General features: G+C 43.7%; 1 protein-coding gene across 6 annotated transcripts in view; it reads left to right on the top strand.

Moving 5' to 3' along the window:
- Positions 1-22299, top strand: part of LOC146060654 (uncharacterized) — a 483494-nt gene that overhangs the window by 178469 nt on the left and 282726 nt on the right. For all 6 annotated transcript variants that reach the window (XM_083174095.1, XM_083174093.1, XM_083174092.1 and 3 more), the window contains 5 exons: positions 3365-3491; positions 11582-11706; positions 12188-12292; positions 13692-13835; positions 15088-15217. In XM_083174095.1, the coding sequence (XP_083030221.1) occupies positions 3365-3491; positions 11582-11706; positions 12188-12292; positions 13692-13835; positions 15088-15217 (631 nt within the window). The remainder of the gene's footprint in view (positions 1-3364; positions 3492-11581; positions 11707-12187; positions 12293-13691; positions 13836-15087; positions 15218-22299) is intronic.

The raw sequence follows: 22299 nt of genomic DNA, 5'->3' as shown, positions 1-22299 counted from the left end.
TTATCCAACATTTTTTACTGTAGGTTTATTACTGTATGCTTCTGCACAACTTATCATCTGTGGCATTATTCAATCCGAAGTGCATCAGTGCTAAATAGTAACAAGATGTTACCAGGAGATCCTGAAATATATATTCATAACCACTCAATTCTCTGAGACAACATCTTGTCTTGATAATCTGTCACATACTATCAGAGAAAAAAAAGTTAGAAAAATAGGAAAACCATCTAACACATAATACTTATGAGTATTAAGTAGCATGTATAAATAGCATGTATAAGCATCAGGGGCCTGATTAAGATGTGGTTGAAGGAGCTATCTTATGCATTACTGAGCCAAGCTGTGTCCTAGGACCTAGCATCCAATGAACTACGACACAATTGGCTGGCAGTGTGACCCATGGGGTCGAAAAAGCAGGTTGCCACAGGTGCCACCAAAAGGCCAAGAAATCTCTGTCTTCTTCCATTTAAGGTGGCAACATGCTGCCCTTTTCAGAAATGTAGGCCATTGCCGACAATCACTGACAGATGTGGTTGAAGGAGCTATCTTATGCATTACTGAGCCAAGCTGTGTCCTAGGACCTAGAATCCAATGAACTACGACACAATTGGCTGGCAGTGTGACCCATGGGGTTCGAAAAAGCAGGTTGCCACATCTTCCACCAAAAGGCCAGGAAATCTCTGTCTTCTTCCATTTAAGGTGGCAACATGCCTCCCTTTTCAGAAATTTAGGCCATTGCTGACAATCACTGACAATCACTGATGCTGTACTGCATTTGCCTTCCCAGTCTATACTACAAATGCACAGTACGGATCTGGTGCATAAAAATACTGAACATCGATGATTTGTTGTGTGCTCCGCAAAAATGTTGTGACTTAACTCAGGCCCCCTTGTGATGCGCAAGATACATTTTTGAAAGTAAATGTAAAGTACAAAATGTTCTTAAATAAAACATTTCTAGTAAAGTGTTTTTTTCCCTTTTTCTACTAAAGGAATAATCTAGTATTACTTTTCTATAAGAAGTCATCACTTTTTCAGTACATCTTATATATATATATATATATCCACTAGAGACTGGATACATTCACAATTGCTTTATTGCAAAATTGGTCAAACACCTACACAAGTGTTTTGAGCCAGTGCTCGTCGTCAGGGTACCCAGGGTATCCTTATATGAACTGCACCATTGCTACTATGGTAGCGCCATCTTTTCCTGTACCTGCAGGATGTACAAATGTAATTGTACACATATTCTCAAAGGAAGGATATATGACCAATTATTACAGCCTCTAGGGCTGACATTTGCCTATCCCAGAGCTGGCCTTATCCAATTTGATGCCCTAGGCAAGATTTTGTTGGCGCCCCCTAGCAGATGATACTACCATCAAACTTATTGTTAATTGGGTATATTCAATGCTTTTAGGGAGCTGTGACGGCAAGCAGTGCCGACAGCTTGTCACAGCTCGCGCCCCCCCTCCGCACTCGCCGTTTTCACCTCACTAGTTTTGCTAACGTGGTGAAAACGGCGAGTGCGACCATGAAAATGGCGAGGCTCGCCGGTATATGCAGTGGGCTTCCTGCATTTTCGGTGAGCCTCGCCGTTCTGGGGAATCCTTGCCGTACTTCTGACGGCGAATATTCCCCTGGAAGGTAGAATAGGGCGAGCAGTCGACGAGGGCGCTGGATGGCAAGGATGGCTTTTTCTTGCCAAAAAAAGCCATCCTCGCCATCCAAACCCCCCTCGTCTGCTACACGCCAGGGCATTGAACACCGCCCAATGTCGGTGATTCAAACATATATTAAAAGCAATATAGTTAAAATAGATGAAATGTGCCTCTTCAATTACTGCCTGTGGTACAATATTAAAGAGATTTACAAGATAAAACACTGCGCTTGGGAGCAAGCTTAAAACTGTCCGGTGAATGTGTCACCCAACACACAGAAAAGATACAAATGTAGGAAAGAGTACTGACAGTATTTTCAAGGGCTCCCTCTATTCATGTATCCACACGCAACTCTGTCATAGATGTCTCTAATGGTTGCTCATGTGACATGAAAAAAGGAAAGAAACCACATATACCAACACTGAATACAGGCCTTAGTGTGATAACTTCAAATGCAGTTCCTACCAATAATGGGTTTTATATGGTGAAAACCGTACCCTGTGCTGTGGTCCACTAAATGAATGGTGGACTATTCACACTTTGGTTTAAGGGAGTGATATGACTCCAAGGTATGCTCCAATCCTCTACAAGTTGTTCCACATAGAAGAACCAGATAGATAGATGTCCAGAATGGTGAAGTACGTTTTTAATATGTTCAAAACAATACAATATAAAAAAAAGGGTGTAAACAATGGACTCTCACCAGATGAAATGGTCTACTGTGTGAAAGCAGACAAACAGCGCATAAGATGACAAGCCACAGGCGTCCCTGGATGCTTTCTGTCGGTATTCCAGTCCTGGTGTGTTGTCCAGTGTTTACAGGTCCCCTCTGCCAACGCGTTTCAGACTATGAGTCCTTTATCAAGGCATCCACACGCTACACGCCAGGGCATTGAACACCGCCCAATGTCGGTGATTCAAACATATATTAAAAGCAATATAGTTAAAATAGATGAAATTTGCCTCTTCAATTACTGCCTGTGGTAGTCTTGCTGTGTTCTGTGCGTGCTGGGCCGGGCTCCTCTGCGATTCTGCGGGCGATGGCCGGGAGAGGCGACAATCATGGCCTGGTCTGAGCTGGCTAGGCCTGCTGGTGTAGTGTCCGTGCTGCACCCCCTTTTTCAATTATTACTGGCTGCTGCCTGGTAACTTGATGGCATCTGCACCGCTGGAGCAGGAGAGGCCGGGAACATCATACAGCTGGCCTGTCTCTCCTCCTTCTCCTAGCGTGCACAGCCGCATCATGTGGGGAGGTTGCCGGTGCACATGATGTGTAAGAGTAGTGAGCATTTGATATTAATTGTTAAGACATTGACTTTCTTTTTCCATTTAATTTAATGAGCCATTTGAGTATTATTTGAGAGAATAGATTCTGTACCTTTACCAGTGATTTAAAATGGCTTGGTTTCTTAGAAAATGCAGTGCACTGATTTCCTCTGCTGAGTGGCCTGCAGAGAGCAGGGGTTCACAGGTTGTGGTCGGTATGTGTCTGTCCTTAATGGCTACAATATAACAAAGAACAGATTGTATCCATGCGGTGCTGAGGACATTTGCAGAACATTGCACAGTTTGAATTCACCAGCTGCCAATGAGGTCATCATAATAATAGTAATCATAATATAGTAGTTTGAGTTAGGAGCTCATTGAGTAAAATCATTTTGCTGACTCTAGCAATAAAATATTCTACCTTTTATTTATAGGGCTGCCTTAAGGATCTGACAGAAGGAATTGAGTATGCTGCCAAGATATTAAATGAAATTCCCCAGAAAGACATTCGGCTGCATTCTGAAAGAACCTCAAAGGCAGAGAGGAAAGGAAATGGGCAAGGTAAGTCATACTTAATGATCTTGGTTGGCGTCCATTGATCTGCTCCAGGATCCTTGGAGAGTCAGATATCTATAAAAGTCTTTTAAAAATGTTCTAAATGTTCATTTTTAACATTAGCAAGTGCTGTTGTGCATTTGTGTTAAAACAGGCTGTAATTTTCTGTGATCCAGCCATTTCCCAGAAAGAGTACTTTATATAAAATGATTTGAAATAAGGAACACTACAAAATAAGCTGCAGAGAAAGGAATTGGCTTGTTAAAGCTTAGCACATGTGCCATAAATTATAGATTATGAAAGTCACTTACTAGGCCAAGTACATGAGCTTTATAGAAGATCACTATACTTTTCCTACCCTTTACCCATAAGTCAGTTTGTGGAAAATGATTAATAATTCTTCTGATTTGCCTGAGTGCAGGTGGGAGCCTAGGCAGCAAGATTTCATTTCCTTTGTGGGTGGTGTTGAGAAGGGGGTTTGAGGGAGTATGCTGGACTCAGGAACCAAAAACATATTTGCCGCCATTTTATTTCTCCTCTCCGCAAGAAGCCCAGCGAGGATACTTTCAGCTGTGCTTCATGGGGCGGGACAGGGCCTGGCATCATCAAGCCCTGATTAAGATGATGCGATTTGCATAATTATAGCCCAGCCCCCTCCGCGTAGACCAGTGAATGCCGGCATTTGACCGGCAGTGTATGAGGATGCTGGGGGGAATGCGGGGGTCCAGGCACATGCGGGAAGCTTGCACACCCTTCCAGGGGGCTGGGAGGGGGAACTGATTTTAGTGAGCCTCCCAGCCATTCCGGGAGGGTAGGCATAGCCATAAGCAAGTATTCTATAAAATATGTACACTTTGTTGCTGGTCCTGTATCTACAAGTAGAAACTACAGTTTTGAACTACTGCATTAAACTAAAGTTTCTAAACATACAAGATTCCATAGCAACCATTTAGAATTTGTCTATCATTTTCTAGAATGCGAAAAAGAAATGATAGCTAGAAACTAGTTTCTATGGGCAACAACACCTCTTGTCTGTCTTAGAAGCTTTAGTAAATCTACTGCCTACATCTTCTTTGACATCAGATTTAGTAGTTACATAACTACTCTCTGATTTTGGGGAACCCTGAACCATCCATTAACTGTTTAAGTTTCTTCATAACTCCACCATTCCTCTTCATCCTGACACATACACCACTGTCCTTACTTATATATAATATCTTGAGTGGACCGGTCACTGATTCCCAAATTAATATCCTGAAATACTCTGTTCTGCTATGCGCATAGCAATAGCCACATTTTGTTATATCACTATATCACTGATAAATATTGATATACAAAAGCCAAGGTACCCAGTTCTAAAAAAATGTCAGCAGCCAAGTTTTACACCCAGTCAAATTTATTTTAATATATAAACTTTAATTTCAAATACAGCAAACACACACCGCAAATTCACCTCTTAACCAGTGCTTAAAGTGGTCCTGGGGAGGTGGGGGAACTCACTTTCCACGCCTCTTGGCCCCCCCTTTCCATATGTCACAGTCAGGGTGGGTGTTATGAGCCGGCCCTATTAAGCAATTGCCTAGGGCATTGGCCTATGCCTAGGGGTGGCAGCCTTCTTTACCAATGGTTATCAGTGGTGGGCAGCTGGGCAGCCGAATGTCAACGCTGCTGCTGATGCCGCTCAATTGAGCACTGCCAACCTGCAGTAGTGCCTGAGGGGCTGGGCTGCACTGTGGCTGCAAAACGCTGAGTGGCGGGCGGGGTGGAGGCCGCTGAGGACTGGGAGAGCTGGGCGGGCTGAGAGGAGCCAAAGCACCAGTCAAAACTTTGACTGACACTCGCGCATTGGCCCCGCCCCCCACACCGTGCAGCACACCACACAGGGATTCTTGGAGACCTGGACGGCTGCCTGCTGAATTTCTCCTCAGCGGCGCCGACGGCCATAGATTATAGAAAGGGCTGCACTGTGACTGTCACCCACTCATGAGGCTCCTGCAGCATGTTAGTGGTTTTTAAGGGGGCGTTACCATGGGATCAGGGATTAGGCCACACCCCCAACTTTGCCTGTGCTCGGGTGTACAGTGTGTGCTCCTGCCTCCTTCTCTGTGGCTGGCTCCTGCAGTTACTCGACCAAAAGGTATTGAAAGCAGGGACTGGGGAATGGGAACAGTGAGTGAGTGTAGGGTATATAATGTGAGGGAATTGATGGTGTCATCATGAGGGAGAGGGCCCCCTTGTCCACACATGTATGTATGTATGTATGTATGTATGTATGTATTTACAGTATATATATATATATATACAAAGCAAGGTACCGATTCCCCTCAGGTAGCCGGCACAAACACGTCACTGCAGCCTTCTCACAGAAATAGAGTTGCTTTATTAGACCTCGACGGGCCGTTTCGGGGTAACACCCCGTTTTCAAGAGGATCCTCTTGAAAACGGGGTGTTACCCCGAAACGGCCCGTCGAGGTCTAATAAAGCAACTCTATTTCTGTGAGAAGGCTGCAGTGACGTGTTTGTGCAGGCTACCTGAGGGGAATCGGTACCTTGCTTTGTATATTCTACAACAAATGCACGCAGCGACATTGCTTGAATCGAAGGGAGTGCCGGTCCAGGTGTGGATATATATATATATATATATATATATATATATGGCTATTTTTAAGCAGGCACCAGCAGGAACTGAGGCCCTTATTCTAGTTCACTCTTTCTGACAAAATATTTCTTAGATGGACAAAACCATGTGCACTGCAGGTGAGGCAGGTGTTACTTGTGCAGAGATAATTAGATTTGGGTGGGGTTTTACACCTGCCTCACCTGCAGTGCACATGGTTTTGTCCATCTAAGAAATATTTTGTCAGAGTGAACTAGAATAAGGGCCTCAGTTCCTGCTGGAGCCTGCTGAAAAATAGCCCTGAATATATATGTGTGTAATGTGATTATTATGGGTCACTACGCTCTGTGTAGTGTGACTATGGGTCACTATGTGCTGTGTAATGTGACTATTGGTCACTACGGGCTGTGTAATGTGACTATGGGTCAATGCATGCTGTGTAATATGGTTATGGGTCACTGCGTGCCATGTAATGTAACTATAGGTCACTACGTGCTGTTTTATGGGACTATGGGTCACTATGTGCTGTGTAATGTGACTGGGTCACTACACACTGTGTAATGTGACTATGGGTCACTTTGCGTTGTGTAATGTGACTATGGGTCACTATGTGCTGTGTAATGTGGTTATGGGTCACTGCGTGCTGTGTAATGTAACTATGGGTCACTATGTGCTGTGTAATGGGACTTTGGGTCACTATATGCTGTGTAATGTGACTATGAGTCACTCCGTGCTGTGTAATGTGACTATGGGTCACTACGCGCTGTGTAATGTGACTATGCATCACTATGCGCTGTGTAGTGTGACTATGGTTTGCTTTGCTGGGAGAGGGGTTCTGGATCAGAGTTGGAACTAGCGGCAGTGCTAGAGGGCACCAGCCAAAATTTTGCCTAGGACATCAAATTGGCTAGGGCCGGCTCCGGTGGTTATAAATAATAATGTGGGCCACATAATACCACCCTTAATTCAAATGATGCCCCCCAGTGCAAAACAACCCAACACCTAAAAAAAAACCAGAACATTGCACGCAGCAAAAATTTAGGGCATGGCTTTATAGGACAGGGGATTATTCACATTGTAATGCCCATTACACATCATGTCACACACCATAATGCTGATTACACAATTTGCCAGTAATGCCTATTACATATTATGCCACATAAGTGCCGCTTACCTACATGCTTATTGCTAGGGGTTTCTTGCTCAATGCTAGGGGTCACCTGCTATTTGCCAAGGGATACATGCTCAGTGTCAGGGGTTACATGCTCATTGCCAGCCAGGGTTACATGCTCATTGCAGCCAGGGTTACATGCTCATTGCCAGCCAGGGTTACATGCTCAGTGCCTGCCAAGGTTACATGCTCAGTACCAGCCAGGAATGGGTGAGGTGATTGCGGGGAAGGAGGGGGTGAGGAGACAGGAGGTCGAGCTGACAAAGGGATGGGATGGGGTAAGGTGACGGGGATGAGCATATGAGCTGACAGAAAATGACAGGGGGTGACAGGGGTAAGGAGGGGTTTAGATGATGGGAGGAAGGGGCTAGCTGACAGGGGGTGAGATGGGGGGCCCAGAGGGCTGAAGGTAATGGGGAGCGAGCTGACAGGGGTAGGGCCACGCAGGCACCTCCATTGCGGGTGCCGTGCAATGGCCCTTATTCTGAATCGTGCGGCCGGAGCCGCACACGGTGCTCCGGCCGCACAAACCAATCCCCGCCCACACTACGGATCGCCACGGCCGTCCGTACACGGACGGCTGGCGATCCGCATGAAAATGGTGGGGCGTACGCCTCCACCATGGTGGGAGCTGCCCCCTGCATTCGATGGTCGTCGACCATCGAAGGCAGGGCCGCACGCCCCAGCAGCTCCCGCAAGCTGAGACCACATGGACAATCGTCCGTGTGATAGCTTGTATGGGGCCGGAGAACTGACATCCGGCGACGTCAGCTTTCCGCCCCCATCACTGGCGTCATACCCTCATTACCATGCATACGCCCCGCGTTTGCATGGGAACGCCCATGAAACGCGGGGCGTATGCATAGGGAAATGAGGGTATGAAGCCCCTCACGCCCCTATACGCCCCCTTTGCGGCGGACGAAATACGTCTGCGGCGAATTCGGCTGCACATGCGCAGATTGACCTCTGCGCATGTGCAGACTGAAAACATCGGCGGTACGGCCGCACGCGGCCCGTACCGCACGATTCAGAATAAGGGCCATAGTGCGATCCACCCCGGCTACCCGCAGACTAGCTAAGTTTGCACAGCAGCCCTGACCCGCTGGTCACAGGCGGCTCTGGCACTTCCTAGTGCGGGTGCTGTGAGTGTTGGAATCCAACCCGGTTCCCCGCAAGTCTGTTAACACTACGTAGCAGTCTAAATCGACCAGGGGCTCCTTACATCACAGGCAACTGCCCTTGTTGGGTTACAGGTACCCCTTCGGGTCCACCGCATACAGCATACCGCTACTACGAGCAGGGTGCCTGTCACCCTTGGATGTTTTTTGTTTACTGCAATTTATGAGATAGGGACTGCTAATAATTTTGTATAAACTCTCTCTAAGCCACACCAAGACAACGCTGGTTATTTGTGAGCAATGCTGGGGTGTACACTGTTTCCAGCACCTTTGTTGAATGTCACTATTCTGTTATTATGCAGGTGATTAATGTGGTCAATTTGTAAGCATCACACTCTTATACCGGATATTACACATATTAGGATTCAGCTTTGATTCATTAACCAAGTGTGTACCTATCTCATGCACATATTAGGATTCAGCTTTGATTCATTAACTAAGTGTATAACTATCTCATACTTCACTAGCCCTGCCTGAGGAGTTACATACTGTATACCAAAATCATTGTGTATGTTTCACATAGATAACAAGCACACTGTTTGAAAAATATTATCCCGTGGGTACAGTTTGGTATTCAGTGACGTCAGTACTGACACCAAGTGTACGACTCCTCACTGGAGACTTGGGTACCTCTTTACAATTAACCCTCTCCTTCTGGTGGGACCCTCGTTGACCCCTATTACTCTCATTTACCATTCAATACTTAAGGTAGATGGTGAACAGTAGAAGGGGGGTTCACCGACACCCACTTTCTTATCTATACTATCTCAGACATACTTATTTTCCGTGGCTCTCTCGATTGCCGTGTTATTCCTAATCCCTTCTGCAATGCAAATTGGCAACAGAGAGGTGAAGGCTCTACATGATAAAAAGCAGAAGCACACCTGAGCTCCTTTTTAAAGACCTTGATGTACTCTCATCTAATGGTGAAATTACTGCCATTCATCACTGGTCCGACCTGAATTCCATTACGAACTCAATAGCTAAGCAGTGAGTGGCCGGCAAGTACCTGTGTGGGGGACCAAGAGGGAATACCTGGAGCTGTAACATACAAGACAGCAGAAACACCTCTGTCTGGTCGAAGGAGCACCCTATCTTTAAACTCCCAATCTTCTTATTCTGTATCTCCGCACACTACCACCCAATACCAGGGTCATTAATTCAGGAGGACAGCCATATTGAAGAGAAATAAGTACAGGGACTGTACCACATTACACATACACGAGGGACATAGTGTCATGTGTCAAATACTCCCATGTGGGTCAGAATGTTATTGAAGACAATGTAGTACTATAATCTAAATTAAAACCATTCGACCACTGGAAGTTTATTCTTGTTATTTCGCACTTGAATACAAAATTGTGACGATGTTATTGTTCAATTGTTCTAATAAGTAAATTTTGCTTTACGTACTGATATTTTAGCTAAGCTATTTAATAAAAGTTAAATTTTAATAATGGTCAATTTTCACTTGTTAAGTGTGCCCCAAAAAAGTGTGTTCTTCCTTGTTGTCACTCTCGTGACTCAACTTTTCAGTTCTGACTCTGAACCCTTTGGGAGCACCACCAACCAGACACCGCAGATCATTCCAGTCTGTGCGGTATATACGTTGGTACAGTAGATTTGAGTACTTGTATAATTATCGCCAATATTACTTTGCCAGTGCCAACCCCCACCCATATTGTACAGGGAATATAGATTGTAAGCTCCACTGGGGCAGGGACTGGTGTGTACTGTATGTTCAAGTACTCTCTGTAAAGCGCTACTGAATATGTATGTGCTATATAAGACTCGGTTAATAAATAAATAATAATAAATACATTTTCAGCCTGAAGTGGTACCGTACAGTAACTGTAAAATATTTCCTCTGCACTGTACCATATGCCATCTTACATGGAGTGTAAATGAGTACAACATGCACTTACTGCCCCTGTAAGCTGTGCTACTAAGTAAATAAGTATACAGAATTACACATAAAAAATTGTCATAGAAAGTGGCTTTTTATTATTCTATTAAATTGCCATCAAATGAGGGCTAGTAACCAATCAATGAAAAGAAAAAAAAATTAGGTGGGGATGGGTGGCCATTACTGTGTGTCTGGTTATGCCTTCACCCCTAAATCTGCCCCTGCTTAAAGTCTGTAACATCATTACCATTGTATACCAGTCCGCTCTTACATACTGTATAACTGTATCAAGCAGATGTATTCTATTTAGTTTGCGCACCACATCAACTTGTAACCACCTGCTCCATTTCCACATTTGTAGTGTGTGGCAGCAGGTGCACAGTGAAGTATAATCAGGGGTTAAATTGAGGGGGAACTAGGTGGAACTGAGTTCCACCACCTCTAATGGTAGGGGGAACTGCGTTCCACCTCTACCACAGCCTAGAACAGTAATTCCAACAGAAAAGCCTCTCCCAGAGGCTTCTTCTGCTGGCATGGTGTATATGATGTCATGCCATCAATGCCGCTGAAGTGAAGAAGAGGCTCTGTAGTTGCTGAAGACAGGGTGAGAGGGGGCTTAAGGGACTCAGAAGTGGGGAAGCTGCTGGAGAGACACAGGGCATGGAGCTGCTGAGGGACATGGACAGAGAGCTGCTGGAGTGATAAAGACAGATGTGTTTAAGCAGCACAACTGTGGACATTATGTGTATAAGAGGCACTGCTGTGTGAATATGACACAAGGGCACTACGTGCGGTGGAATGTGTATATGATTGTGCTACTGTGTGTTGTAATTTTAATTGGAGTTATTATTGTGTGACCACACCCCTTCTTTGTGGGACAATTATCACTTATGGGAGGTAGGGCGCAAATTCCCTGGCACTGATCTAGGCTCTGCCTAATGAGGTGGGGGGAGTTGTTAGGGGAAAGGAGTTCCACCACCTCTCCAGGACCACTTTAAGCCCTGAGTGTAATGTTGCATAAAATATTCTGTAAGAGAGATTGGCACTGTACAGTCACCTCAAAATCATTGACAAAGTGTGTTAAATGGAATATCTATAAAGAATACAAAGCCGCAAGATATGAATATATAGTAAAACTTCCAAATGATACAATTGCTCCTATTTCACAAATAACTTGGATATGTCTGAGACAATAACCTGAGCTCTGTTTCCAATGTCACCCAGGTGAAAGTGAGTACTTGGGAGACGGAGAAGATACCAGCCTGCCCAGCCTACCAGCTGGAAAACCCACATTGTCTGCAGGGGATGCAGCGAAACTCACCAATCACATTCTTCTACTTTTATATCAGGTCACTGCTATATTCTTTATATACTGTATACTGTATTATGTATCTCAGCAAAGTCACACTTTACCATCGGTTTAGGAATTAAATGCTTTAACAAATAATGTTATAAACTCACAAGAAATTCAAGTGAATAACAAATATAAGAACCTAACCTACTGCCATTGAAAACATTTGTGCTTACGCTGCAAGTTACTGCTTGGTCTAAAATTATTTTTTAAAAAGGATTTTGTATTTTTATGTAATTCATCAGCTGCTCCGGGCTCATTTGTAAGTAATTTCATCAATAATGTTCTGCAGTAAGTGAAAATGGGACCATAATTAAGCACATGTAAAGGGGAGGAGAAACATAGTAAGCAATATACATCAAAACACATATTTGTCTGATACAGTATAAACCTTTTAATGTTCACTGCAGTGAATTGTGATATCAATAGATTTCCTGGATGGCAGTATTAGCAATAATCTAATGTCTCTGTACTTTTAGCGTGATGTTGCTAGTCAAATCCTGTCTGAAACAGTACCTATATGGAAACAGAACCTGCCCTTATGTTATGAATATGACGACAGGACTAAGGATATTGTTGTCCAGGTAAATTCCTATTTTTAATATTTTTCTCTATAAGCAGAGGATACAAAACTTATTTGCATGACAATATATATATATATATATAGCGCAAGGTTTGTCCGGCACTCTCTTCAATAGGGTTAATGCTGGGGTGCCTTCCTCATAGTAGAGATAACAGTGATCAAGTGTCCGTTTAGGATCCTGGTGGGGACCCCGAAAGAACAGGCGGCACTCACAGCTTAAAGGAAAAATCCTGTATTTAGCAGAAATATACAAGCATCTGTCGACGTGACGTTTCTAAGCCGGAACGGCTTTGTCTTCAGGACGTGTGCTGTGTAGAAAGTGCATAAAGTGCTGTGTACTTTATGCACTTTATGCACTTTCTACACAGCACACGTCCTGAAGACAAAGCCGTTCCGGCTTAGAAACGTCACGTCGACAGATGCTTGTATATTTCTGCTAAATACAGGATTTTTCCTTTAAGCTGTGAGTGCCGCCTGTTCTTTCGGGGTCCCCACCAGGATCCTAAACGGACACTTGATCACTATATATATATATATATATATATATATATATATATATATATATATACATATAGGTTGAGTATTCCTTAACCAAAATGCTCGGGATTTTTTGGGATTTTGGAATATATGTTTTTTTCCATACTTACCTGTTCCCCTGGTGGTGCCCAGATGGTTCCCGACATCCACGGTGTCCCCCAGCATCCGCTTCCTCTTCAGCAGCATCTCTGGTCCCAGGGGTGGGTGACATGACCGACATATATATATATTTTAGTGCAAAACACGCTGCAAAATGTTTGTAAGCTTGACAGGTGAAATCGGTATTTGTTCTCCTGCTAAATGTCATTTGTATACAAAATAGGTACAAGTAGAATTCAGAAAAAAGAGTGCCACATTTTATCTTATTCAAATGAATGCTATTTAGCATTAAAATCTATATTAGAAAAGGGAATACCGATTTATATGTTAGAGAGTGTCTTGAAAAACAAAAAATGGGCAATGTATTTATTATTGTTGTGCAATTATTTGTGCAAGAGGGGAAAACATTCCAAGCCCATTCAAATCAAGAAGATAGTCCTAATTGTAGGACAGCAGAATATACCCATAAACTCAGGTCTGTCCTGCTGAAATTGGTATGTGTGAAAGGTAATTACAGTAGTCCACTATTCCCATCAGAAGATGCCAATTCTAGCCATTTTGAGTGCAGATCCACCTGTTCCAATTAAAAACATCTGTTTTGACATTCAAGGAATGAAACTGCTCGCTCTACTATTTTTGCTTGTATTTTATCTTTTGAAGCTAAATTGACATAACTGTGATTAATAATTTTGTGTATTTTAACATCAAGAAAATATTGTGTTAAATATATGAAAATATGTTGCTAATTAACTTATTATGCACAGATTGGTGACTGTGCAATCCACTATGGATATGAGTACCAAGGGTCAGCTGAGCATATTCTCATCACGCCACTAACTGAAAGGATCTTTCTAAGTGTTCTGGGCGCAGTTGCTTCTGGAATTAATGCTTTATGTATTGGACCACAGGTAAGCTTCAGTGAACAGAAAATGCTTGGTCATTGATTAGTCCTAAATGGAATGATAGGTGTGTCACTAAATCCAATTAAGTGATGTATAGATTGCCATAGAGCCTCTATTTCTTCCTGGTACCTGTAGGATATGAATTGGGTTAAATCAGCAGTTCTCAAACTACTACCCCGTATCACATTAATAATTATTACAGGACCTCATTAAGTTTCTGCAGAATGACTGCCACATATTTATGAACAGAATATCGTACATTCATGGTATCACTGGGGAGGTAAAAAACAGAATGTGATCGCTTAATTTGTGTGCCCCATAGAAAAATCTTGAGAGACAAAGTCAACTGCAGAGAGAAGAATGTGTGAGGGAGGGAGAGGAAGAGACAGGCTCAGTGAGACAGAGGGAGAGAGACTGTCAGGAAGAGAGTGAGGGAGAGAGAGAAACAGTGTTAGGGGGAGAGAGGTGGAGGAACAAGTAGAAAATACACTACCTGATTATAGCAGAAGGGGGGGGGGGGTGTAGATGATTGGACAGATGGATGCATCAGTGGACAGACAGAGCGCCATATGGAAGAATAGACTGAAAGAGCACCATATGTGGGCATAGATGAACAGATGAACAGACTTTGGTGACATTGGTCGACAGAAAAATAGACAGAGAACCGTATTGGGGTATAGACAATAGACAAATGAATGGGAGGGGGCACAGATAGACAGACAGATGACCATATGGGGCATTGATGGAAGGACAGGAGGCATCATAGACGGGCAGGCAGATGGACAGGAGGGGACTTGGACAGACAGTGCACCATATGGGGGCATAGATAGATAGAGGGACAGGGGGTGGGCATAGATGACACATAGATGGGGGCATAGACGGATAGGCAGTGGGGTGGCATTGACAGACAGTGCACCATATAGAGCAAAGATAGATGCAATTCCACAGGAGGGAAAGGTTATGCCACAGGGGATCTATTGACACTGGTGGCTGGTAGTGTGGTAGTGTCACAGTGTAGCTAAGCCATGGGTGAGTGAAGGGTATTGCCATTGGGGATCTTTTGACACTGGGGGATGTTATAATGCAGACTGTTTTCTTTTCTTTTCTTAATTAAATTGAAAAAAGACAATTTAATATAAATCAGTTATTTGCCGATATACTTTTTTCTGAAGACTTTCTTAAAGCAGTGGTCTTTGGAATTACAAATGTAAATAATTAATTTCCTGTTAATATATGTATTTTGAATTTTGCTCATTAGGCCTCTGGAAAAAAGTCTACCGTACGAGAATTAGCTCTTGCTCTTGGAAAACCTCTTTTCTGTTTCAATTGCACAAAGACTTTTGATCACAGCATACTGCAAGACATCTGCAAAGGACTTGCTGCTGCAGGTATAAGCTTTTCATTCAACTTCTTATCTTTCTACCCGTACTTATCTTAAAAAAAGTTTCCTTAGCATAATGTATTATATATATATATTGGTGGACAGCGTGGAACGCATACATATTCATAGAAAAACAGTGTGTACCTATGCATAGCTCTACCAGCTGGTGTGACATCATGTATATATTGTATAGGGGCTCATTGTCACAGAAAAAACATAAAAGCACTTACTGAAATTAACTTGTGGCGTGTGAAAACGCCAGTTCCGTACCCGGAAGTCCGGCGTATGGAACACACAGTCACCCGGAAGTGCGTCATGCGTTCCAGACGCTTTGGCCGGCTGGAACGCAAATCGCTGTTATTTACACAGCTCACTGTGTCCACTATATACACCAACGTTTTACATATTATATCGTTTCAATCACCTATCAATGTAGGCATATTTATAGCGATGTTATTTCATTGCATTGTGGCACAATGTAGAATTTACAAAGTAAGAGACACATGCTCTTTTTAGACCCCTTAAAGGGATAGTAGCACCCATTTTGGTCATACAGACGTGCCAACAGCTAGAGAATTTCTGCATAAGCAATCAGTGTGGTTCAAATTTTATCATAAAAAACACATAAACACGATAAGAAAGGAAACTTATAAAACAACAAAGGAAACTTATAAACATAATATACTATATCAAAAAATATGATATACCATATCAAAGAAAAACCAAGGAAAAGCGACCAGTGGCTACAGATAGTGGCACAAAACTGATATATTGGTAAAAACCAATTAACCAGAGTGCGCCCCAATTTTTTTAAAAAAATTATCATTTCAAGAGAGGTCATTTACTGCAAAAAGATGCTCAAGTGGTTATATTCGTTGAGTCCCTTCGGGTCTATTGTATTCAATCGAGCAATCCATCTTGATTCCAGTTTTTTTAGTTGTAGTTCACGATTGCCACCCCTTGGATTCTTGGGGACATGATCTATCAACATACATCTAAGGGCAGAAATCTGGTGGCCTCGTTGTAAAAAATATCTGGCAACAGGTTTATCAGAGCACCCTGCAGTGTAGGCAGCCATGATCGAAGTCCTGTGATTGGCCATTCGTTCCTTAAAGCATCTGGTTGTGAGACCAGTGTAGTATAATCCGCACTGGCAGATTAAGATATATATGACGTGGTCCATTGTACACAGTAGTTTCTTAGAGATCTTTATTTTTTGACCACTGTGTGGGTGCGGGAAGGTAGGACCCGTCATCATCGATCTGCATGTCGTGCAGGAGGTGCATTTAAAGCAGCCCAACTTGCCATCAGTAAGCCATGTATTTGTCTTAGTCGTCGGGTGCATCATAGGTCGCATAAGCATCTGTCGGATGTTCGGACCACGTCTGTAGGCATTCATCGGTGGTATTGCCACATCGAGTGCCAGGGCAGGGTTTGAGCCCACTATCGGCTAATACTTTTTATAGATAGATTTGGCTCTCCCAGATGTGTGATCGAATGTGCTTACATGTACCATCCTTTTTGCTTCCATCTTCACTGACTTGGCTTTAGTGAGTGCCCTATGTTTTTTCTTTGCTTTGCTGGGGCAGCGATCCACTGAGGTTGTTGAGTATCCTCTCTCGAGGAAGCACCTGCGCATTTCCTCTAGCTGAGCATCTGCATTTTCCAACGAGGTGTTATTTCTGAGTACCCTTAGGAACTGCGATATAGGGAGACTCTCTTTGAGTGGTGTCGGGTGCTGGCTGGTGGAGTGCAAAAATGTATTTCTGTCCGTTTCTTTTTTAAACAGGGTTGATCCCAATTTACAGCCCTCCTTGTATAGTCTCACGTCCAGAAATTCAATTGTATCTGCCTTAATATTGGATGTAAATTTCACAGGTTCATCAAGATTATTCAAGTGTATAATCATGTTATTGAACTCATGCTCAGTGCCAGACCATAAAATAAACACGTCATCGATGTACCTAAAATACTGCAGGGTGCTCTGATAAACCTGTTGCCAGACATTTTTTACAACGAGGCTACCAGATTTCTGCCCTTAGCTTATTATTTCAAGAGAGGTCTATCAAAAGCCATGTATGTTGATAGATCATGTCCCCAAGAATCCAAGGGGTGGCAATCGTGAACTACAACTAAAAAAACTGGAATCAAGATGGATTGCTCGATTGAATACAATAGACCCGAAGGGACTCAATGAATATAACCACTTGAGCATCTTTTTGCAGTAAAAGACCTCTCTTGAAATAATAATTTTTGAAATTTTTTTGGGGCGCACTCTGGTTAATTGGTTTTTACCAATATACCAGTTTTGTGCCACTATCTGTAGCCACTGGTCGCTTTTCCTTGGTTTTTCTTTGATATGGTATATCATATTTCTTGATATAGTATATTATGTTTATAAGTTTCCTTTGTTGTTTTATAAGTTTCCTTTCTTATCGTGTTTATGTGTTTTTTATGATAAAATTTGAACCACACTGATTGCTTATGCAGGAATTCTCTAGCTGTTGGCACGTCTGTATGACCAAAATGGGTGCTACTATCGCTTTAAGGGGTCTAAAAAGAGCGTGTGTCTCTTACTTTGTAAATTCTACACTGTGCCACAATGCAATGAGATAACATCACTATAAATATGCCTACATTGATAGGTGATTGAAACGATATAATATGTAAAACGTTGGTGTATATAGTGGACACAGTGAGCTGTGTAAATAACAGCGATTTGCGTTCCAGCCGGCCAAAGCTTCTGGAACGCATGACGCACTTCCGGGTGACTGTGCATTCCATACGCCGGACTTCCGGGTACGGAACTGGCGTTTTCACACGCCACAAGTTAATTTCAGTAAGTGCTTTTATGTTTTTTCTGTGACAATGAGCCCCTATAGTTTACAATATATACATGATGTCCCACCAGCTGGTAGAGCTATGCATAGGTACACACTGTTTTTCTATGAATATGTATGCGTTCCACGCTGTCCACCAATGTGAATGGTGGCCACTCATGTGTGATTGATGTAGCTAATTAGTGTGGTATATATTGATTGAAGTTAGCATGTGTCAGTATCACATCCTTTTCCTGCTGTACCTGTGAAGCATGTTCTGTTATTGTCTTGACAAAGGCCCCTAGAGGGTCGAAACGTCGACCAAAACTGTATATCGATATACAATAAATTGAAGCTTACTTGAGCAATACTTGGTGAGTGCCCTCGCTTTCTTGTTAAAGCAATAGAATGTATATATATATATATATATATAGTGTATATATATATATATATACATATATATCCATGTTGCGAGGATAGCACTCTCCACTTTCTATGCCAACAGCCAGGGTGCCAATGCCAGAAAGCTACCACACTCCAGGGGCTTCCATATCCACAAGAAAAAAATGCAGACACTCATCGGACTTGCTTGTAGCTTTTTTACTTAGTCACCTTATTTAGTGCATAACAGTGGGTACAGGACCTGTACCCACTGTTATGCACTAAATAAGGTGACTAAGTAAAAAAGCTACAAGCAAGTCCGGTGAGTGTCTGCATTTTTTTCTTGTATATATATATATGTAACATACATACTCTTTTGAGCCTGCTTGAAGCAAATACTTCGAAAGCTAGATATAGTTTCACTTTCTGCCAACGGATTGGCAGGGTTTCGGTGACACACAGACACTATATATATATATATATATAATGGCAGGTTGTAGGTCCAGCACTCGTTAGTATAGTCAAAATAGATGCTGAGGTGGGGGGCGTGGCCTGGCGGGGAACGGAGCTAGACGCATTTAATCGTAGCTCCTGCCAACTAGCCCCAAATACCGGTGCCAAACACCAAAGTGCACCATATCTGTGCCCCATCTCTCACCACAGTCCACCCGGACCGAGTGTGTGCAAGCCGCGGAGCCGGGGATGTGTGGAATTATGTCCTGCGGGTTGCGGCCTAGGCTATAGACGGAGCCGCGGCCTAAATTTATGAGACTGCCCGGGAGGCGAGCTCCAGACCAAATCGCGGATGCGCGCGGACCGCTGGAACGCACACCACCAGCCCCAAAAGGTGAACTGTGCACTCCTCTTGCCACCCACAAGCCCATAATTCCCTCACCTCCTGACCAGAGCTCCAGGGGACCAGCGGGGAGCTCCAGGAGGCTGCTCTCCCTTCTCCCTAGCGGCGGCCATCTTGGATCCAGCCTGCCTGCTTGATCCTAGAAATACAAAATACAGGCTCTGCATATCTGGGGCTTCTTATACACCCCCTGTCTACATCAACACTCCACCACTACTATATCCTGACCCCTGCTACCTACTGCCTCACTCTACTACCCCTACAGTGAATTAATAAGATACAGGCATCAAACCTGTACCCACTACAGCGGCGGCCGTCTTTTTGGTGGATGAAATCCCATTATATCCACACAGTTCCTCTGTTATCACACTAAGACCTACAGAGATATTTGTGATGTGGACCCCAGGCTACTACCACTAGACCTCTGATACCCTCCACTACTCCTGAAACAAGAGATTTCACCATCTCTCCGGCTACTCACTCCCAACCCGCCAGATCGGTACTGATGTAATTATGCGCTCCTGTTTGCACCTATCACAACAGCGCTCAGAGCCCATGTTACCTGCGGCCTCTAAAGTCCTCTGAAGAACGACCTCGCCACAATTATCGCCTTAACAGCGTGACCTCCACACCTTCGGCGATGCCTTCTAAGAAAGCCAAAGAGACCCGGCCGTCTAGGGTTTCACTCCCCTCTAAGAAACCACAACAACACACTGCCTCTCCGGCTGGCCGGCTGGCCGGCTGGACGGCGCCACGCCTGGTGACACTCCAAGACCAAGCTCTCCACCACCGCTCCAGATAACGGGAATAGATTGTAACTCCGACACCCCACTCACGGTCAAGTCAATGTGTCAGATCCTGGCGTCCCTCAAATCTGAATTGACCAAAGATCTAACAACCGCCATCCGTTAAGGTTAAGACAGAACTTGTCGCAATCGGAGACCGCACCGACCACCTGGACCGGAAAATGGAAGAACTAGTCACATCCCACAATGACTTAATATCATCATTCGACAGCCAACAAGCTGACCTAGACGCGTTCAGATCTAAACTTGCAGACATGGAGGACAGGTCTCGCAGGAACAACATTAAGATCAGGGGAATCCCAGAATCCGTTTCCAACTCAGAGCTGGATTCCTATGCCCTCACTCTGTTCCGCAGGCTTCTGCCCAACACAGAAGATAGAGATCTTCTGATAGATCGCATTCATCGGCTCCCGAGACCTCGCACCGTATCCTCGGCGCTCCCAAGGGATACCCTCCTGCGAGTTCACTTTTACACTACTAAAGAACGCATCCTACGAGCTGCGAGAGAGCCGAAAGCCTCTGAAAACATGGGAGGCATACAAATTTTCCAGGATTTCTCTGCTGTGACGATAGCCAAAAGAAGAGCGTTTGCACTTATCACAACAGCGCTCAGAGCCCATGAGATCCCGTATCGCTGGGGATTCCCAGTGAAGCTCATCATCTCCTACGAGGATTCCTCATATACCATTTCATCTTTGGACGCCGGGGTTAAGCTACTACTGGATTGGGACATTTCGGTTAAGCGGCCTCCACACCCAAAGCCCAAGTCGACCCCCAGCAATGAGTGGGTGACTACTTGAAGGCCTGATGGACTTCCTTTCCACCTGGCCCACGACATTGGTAACTATGACTTCTAGGACACTGGGTTCCCACTACTGTAGTGGGTACTAGTAGATATGATAATATGTGTTTTCAAACGATACAGTGCCTTTAAGTTTATAAGAAGTTACCCTTTACCAAATTCACGTAGTGCTGACCATGTGGTCTAGCCTACAGAATACTCAGCGTGTGTTCTGTATTAATACTTTGGTTGTTTGTTCCTAACCTTTCATACTCAAATATTTGTACCCTGTTCAGATTTACCCTTTGTAAGTTGCATGCGTATACAACGCATTTGTTTAGAATTTGCGGGTGGCGGTGTTAGACCGCTTAGGTACGCCCCCACTTTTTCTCACACTACTGCATATATTTTCCTTTTCCCTGCAGTAGTCATGCGGGTCCGACATACAGGACCCTTTTGTTTTTCTATTCCCTTGTATTTGTTATTTTCCCTCTCCCCTCACCCCCTATTCTCACTTCTTAGTTCAGTTCAGTTTCCCGCTATGTCATCTGGATATTGTATTTTATTTTCTCATACACTGGTCATCGGTCAGCTTTGTATAGAAACACTTATTGATAGAGACCCTCTTATGCATCATATTTCACTACTGATTACTAATGCCTAAGGTTCTTACTTTAAATGTAAAGGGTCTGAATTCCCCCAAGCGTAGAATGGCCCTGTCGTATTTCCACAAACAAGGAGCCCATATAGTGGCTCTGCAAGAAACCCATTTCACCTCCTTAAAACCCCCTCTGCTTAAAGATCACAGGTTCCCGGTGGGTTACTTTGCCAATGGTCCATTCAAACGTAACGGGGTCGCAATTTTATTTAGTAAGGATGTTACCTTTTTGACCCAATCTTGTATTGCAGATAAAAATGGGAGATACATAATTTTGACTGGACTATTGGATGACAAACTAGTTACTTTAGTTTGTGTGTATTCCCCAAACACCAATCAGATACCGTTTCTGCGCAAATTATGTCTCCTAATCCGTAAATCTTCTAAAGGCTCTCTAGTAGGGTTGGGAGATTTCAATCTAGTGTTAGACCCTAAAATTGACAAATCAACTAAAACCATTCCTCATAAATCCACACCCCCACCCGGCCAATCATTGGCATTTCGAAACCTACTGACAGAATTTGACTTATACGATATCTTGAGAAATCAAAACCCTTCTAGTCGTGAATATACATTCTACTCCCCTGTCCACAATTCATACTCCAGAATCGACATGATTTTATGCGATAAATGGACCTTGCAACAAACCACGGATATAGATAGTGGAGATCTAGTACACCTCATCCCCCGGCCCGCCCATGGCGCTTATCGCAACACCTCCTGAAAGACCCAATGACAAAGAAAATCATCTTAGATGCTGTAGAGTCATATTTCTCCACCAACTCACC

Source organism: Crinia signifera, chromosome 2 (genome assembly GCF_055691185.1).
Source record: "Crinia signifera chromosome 2, ASM5569118v1, whole genome shotgun sequence".
Classification (NCBI taxonomy): domain Eukaryota; kingdom Metazoa; phylum Chordata; class Amphibia; order Anura; family Myobatrachidae; genus Crinia; species Crinia signifera.
This window is presented reverse-complemented; position numbering and strand designations above follow the sequence as displayed.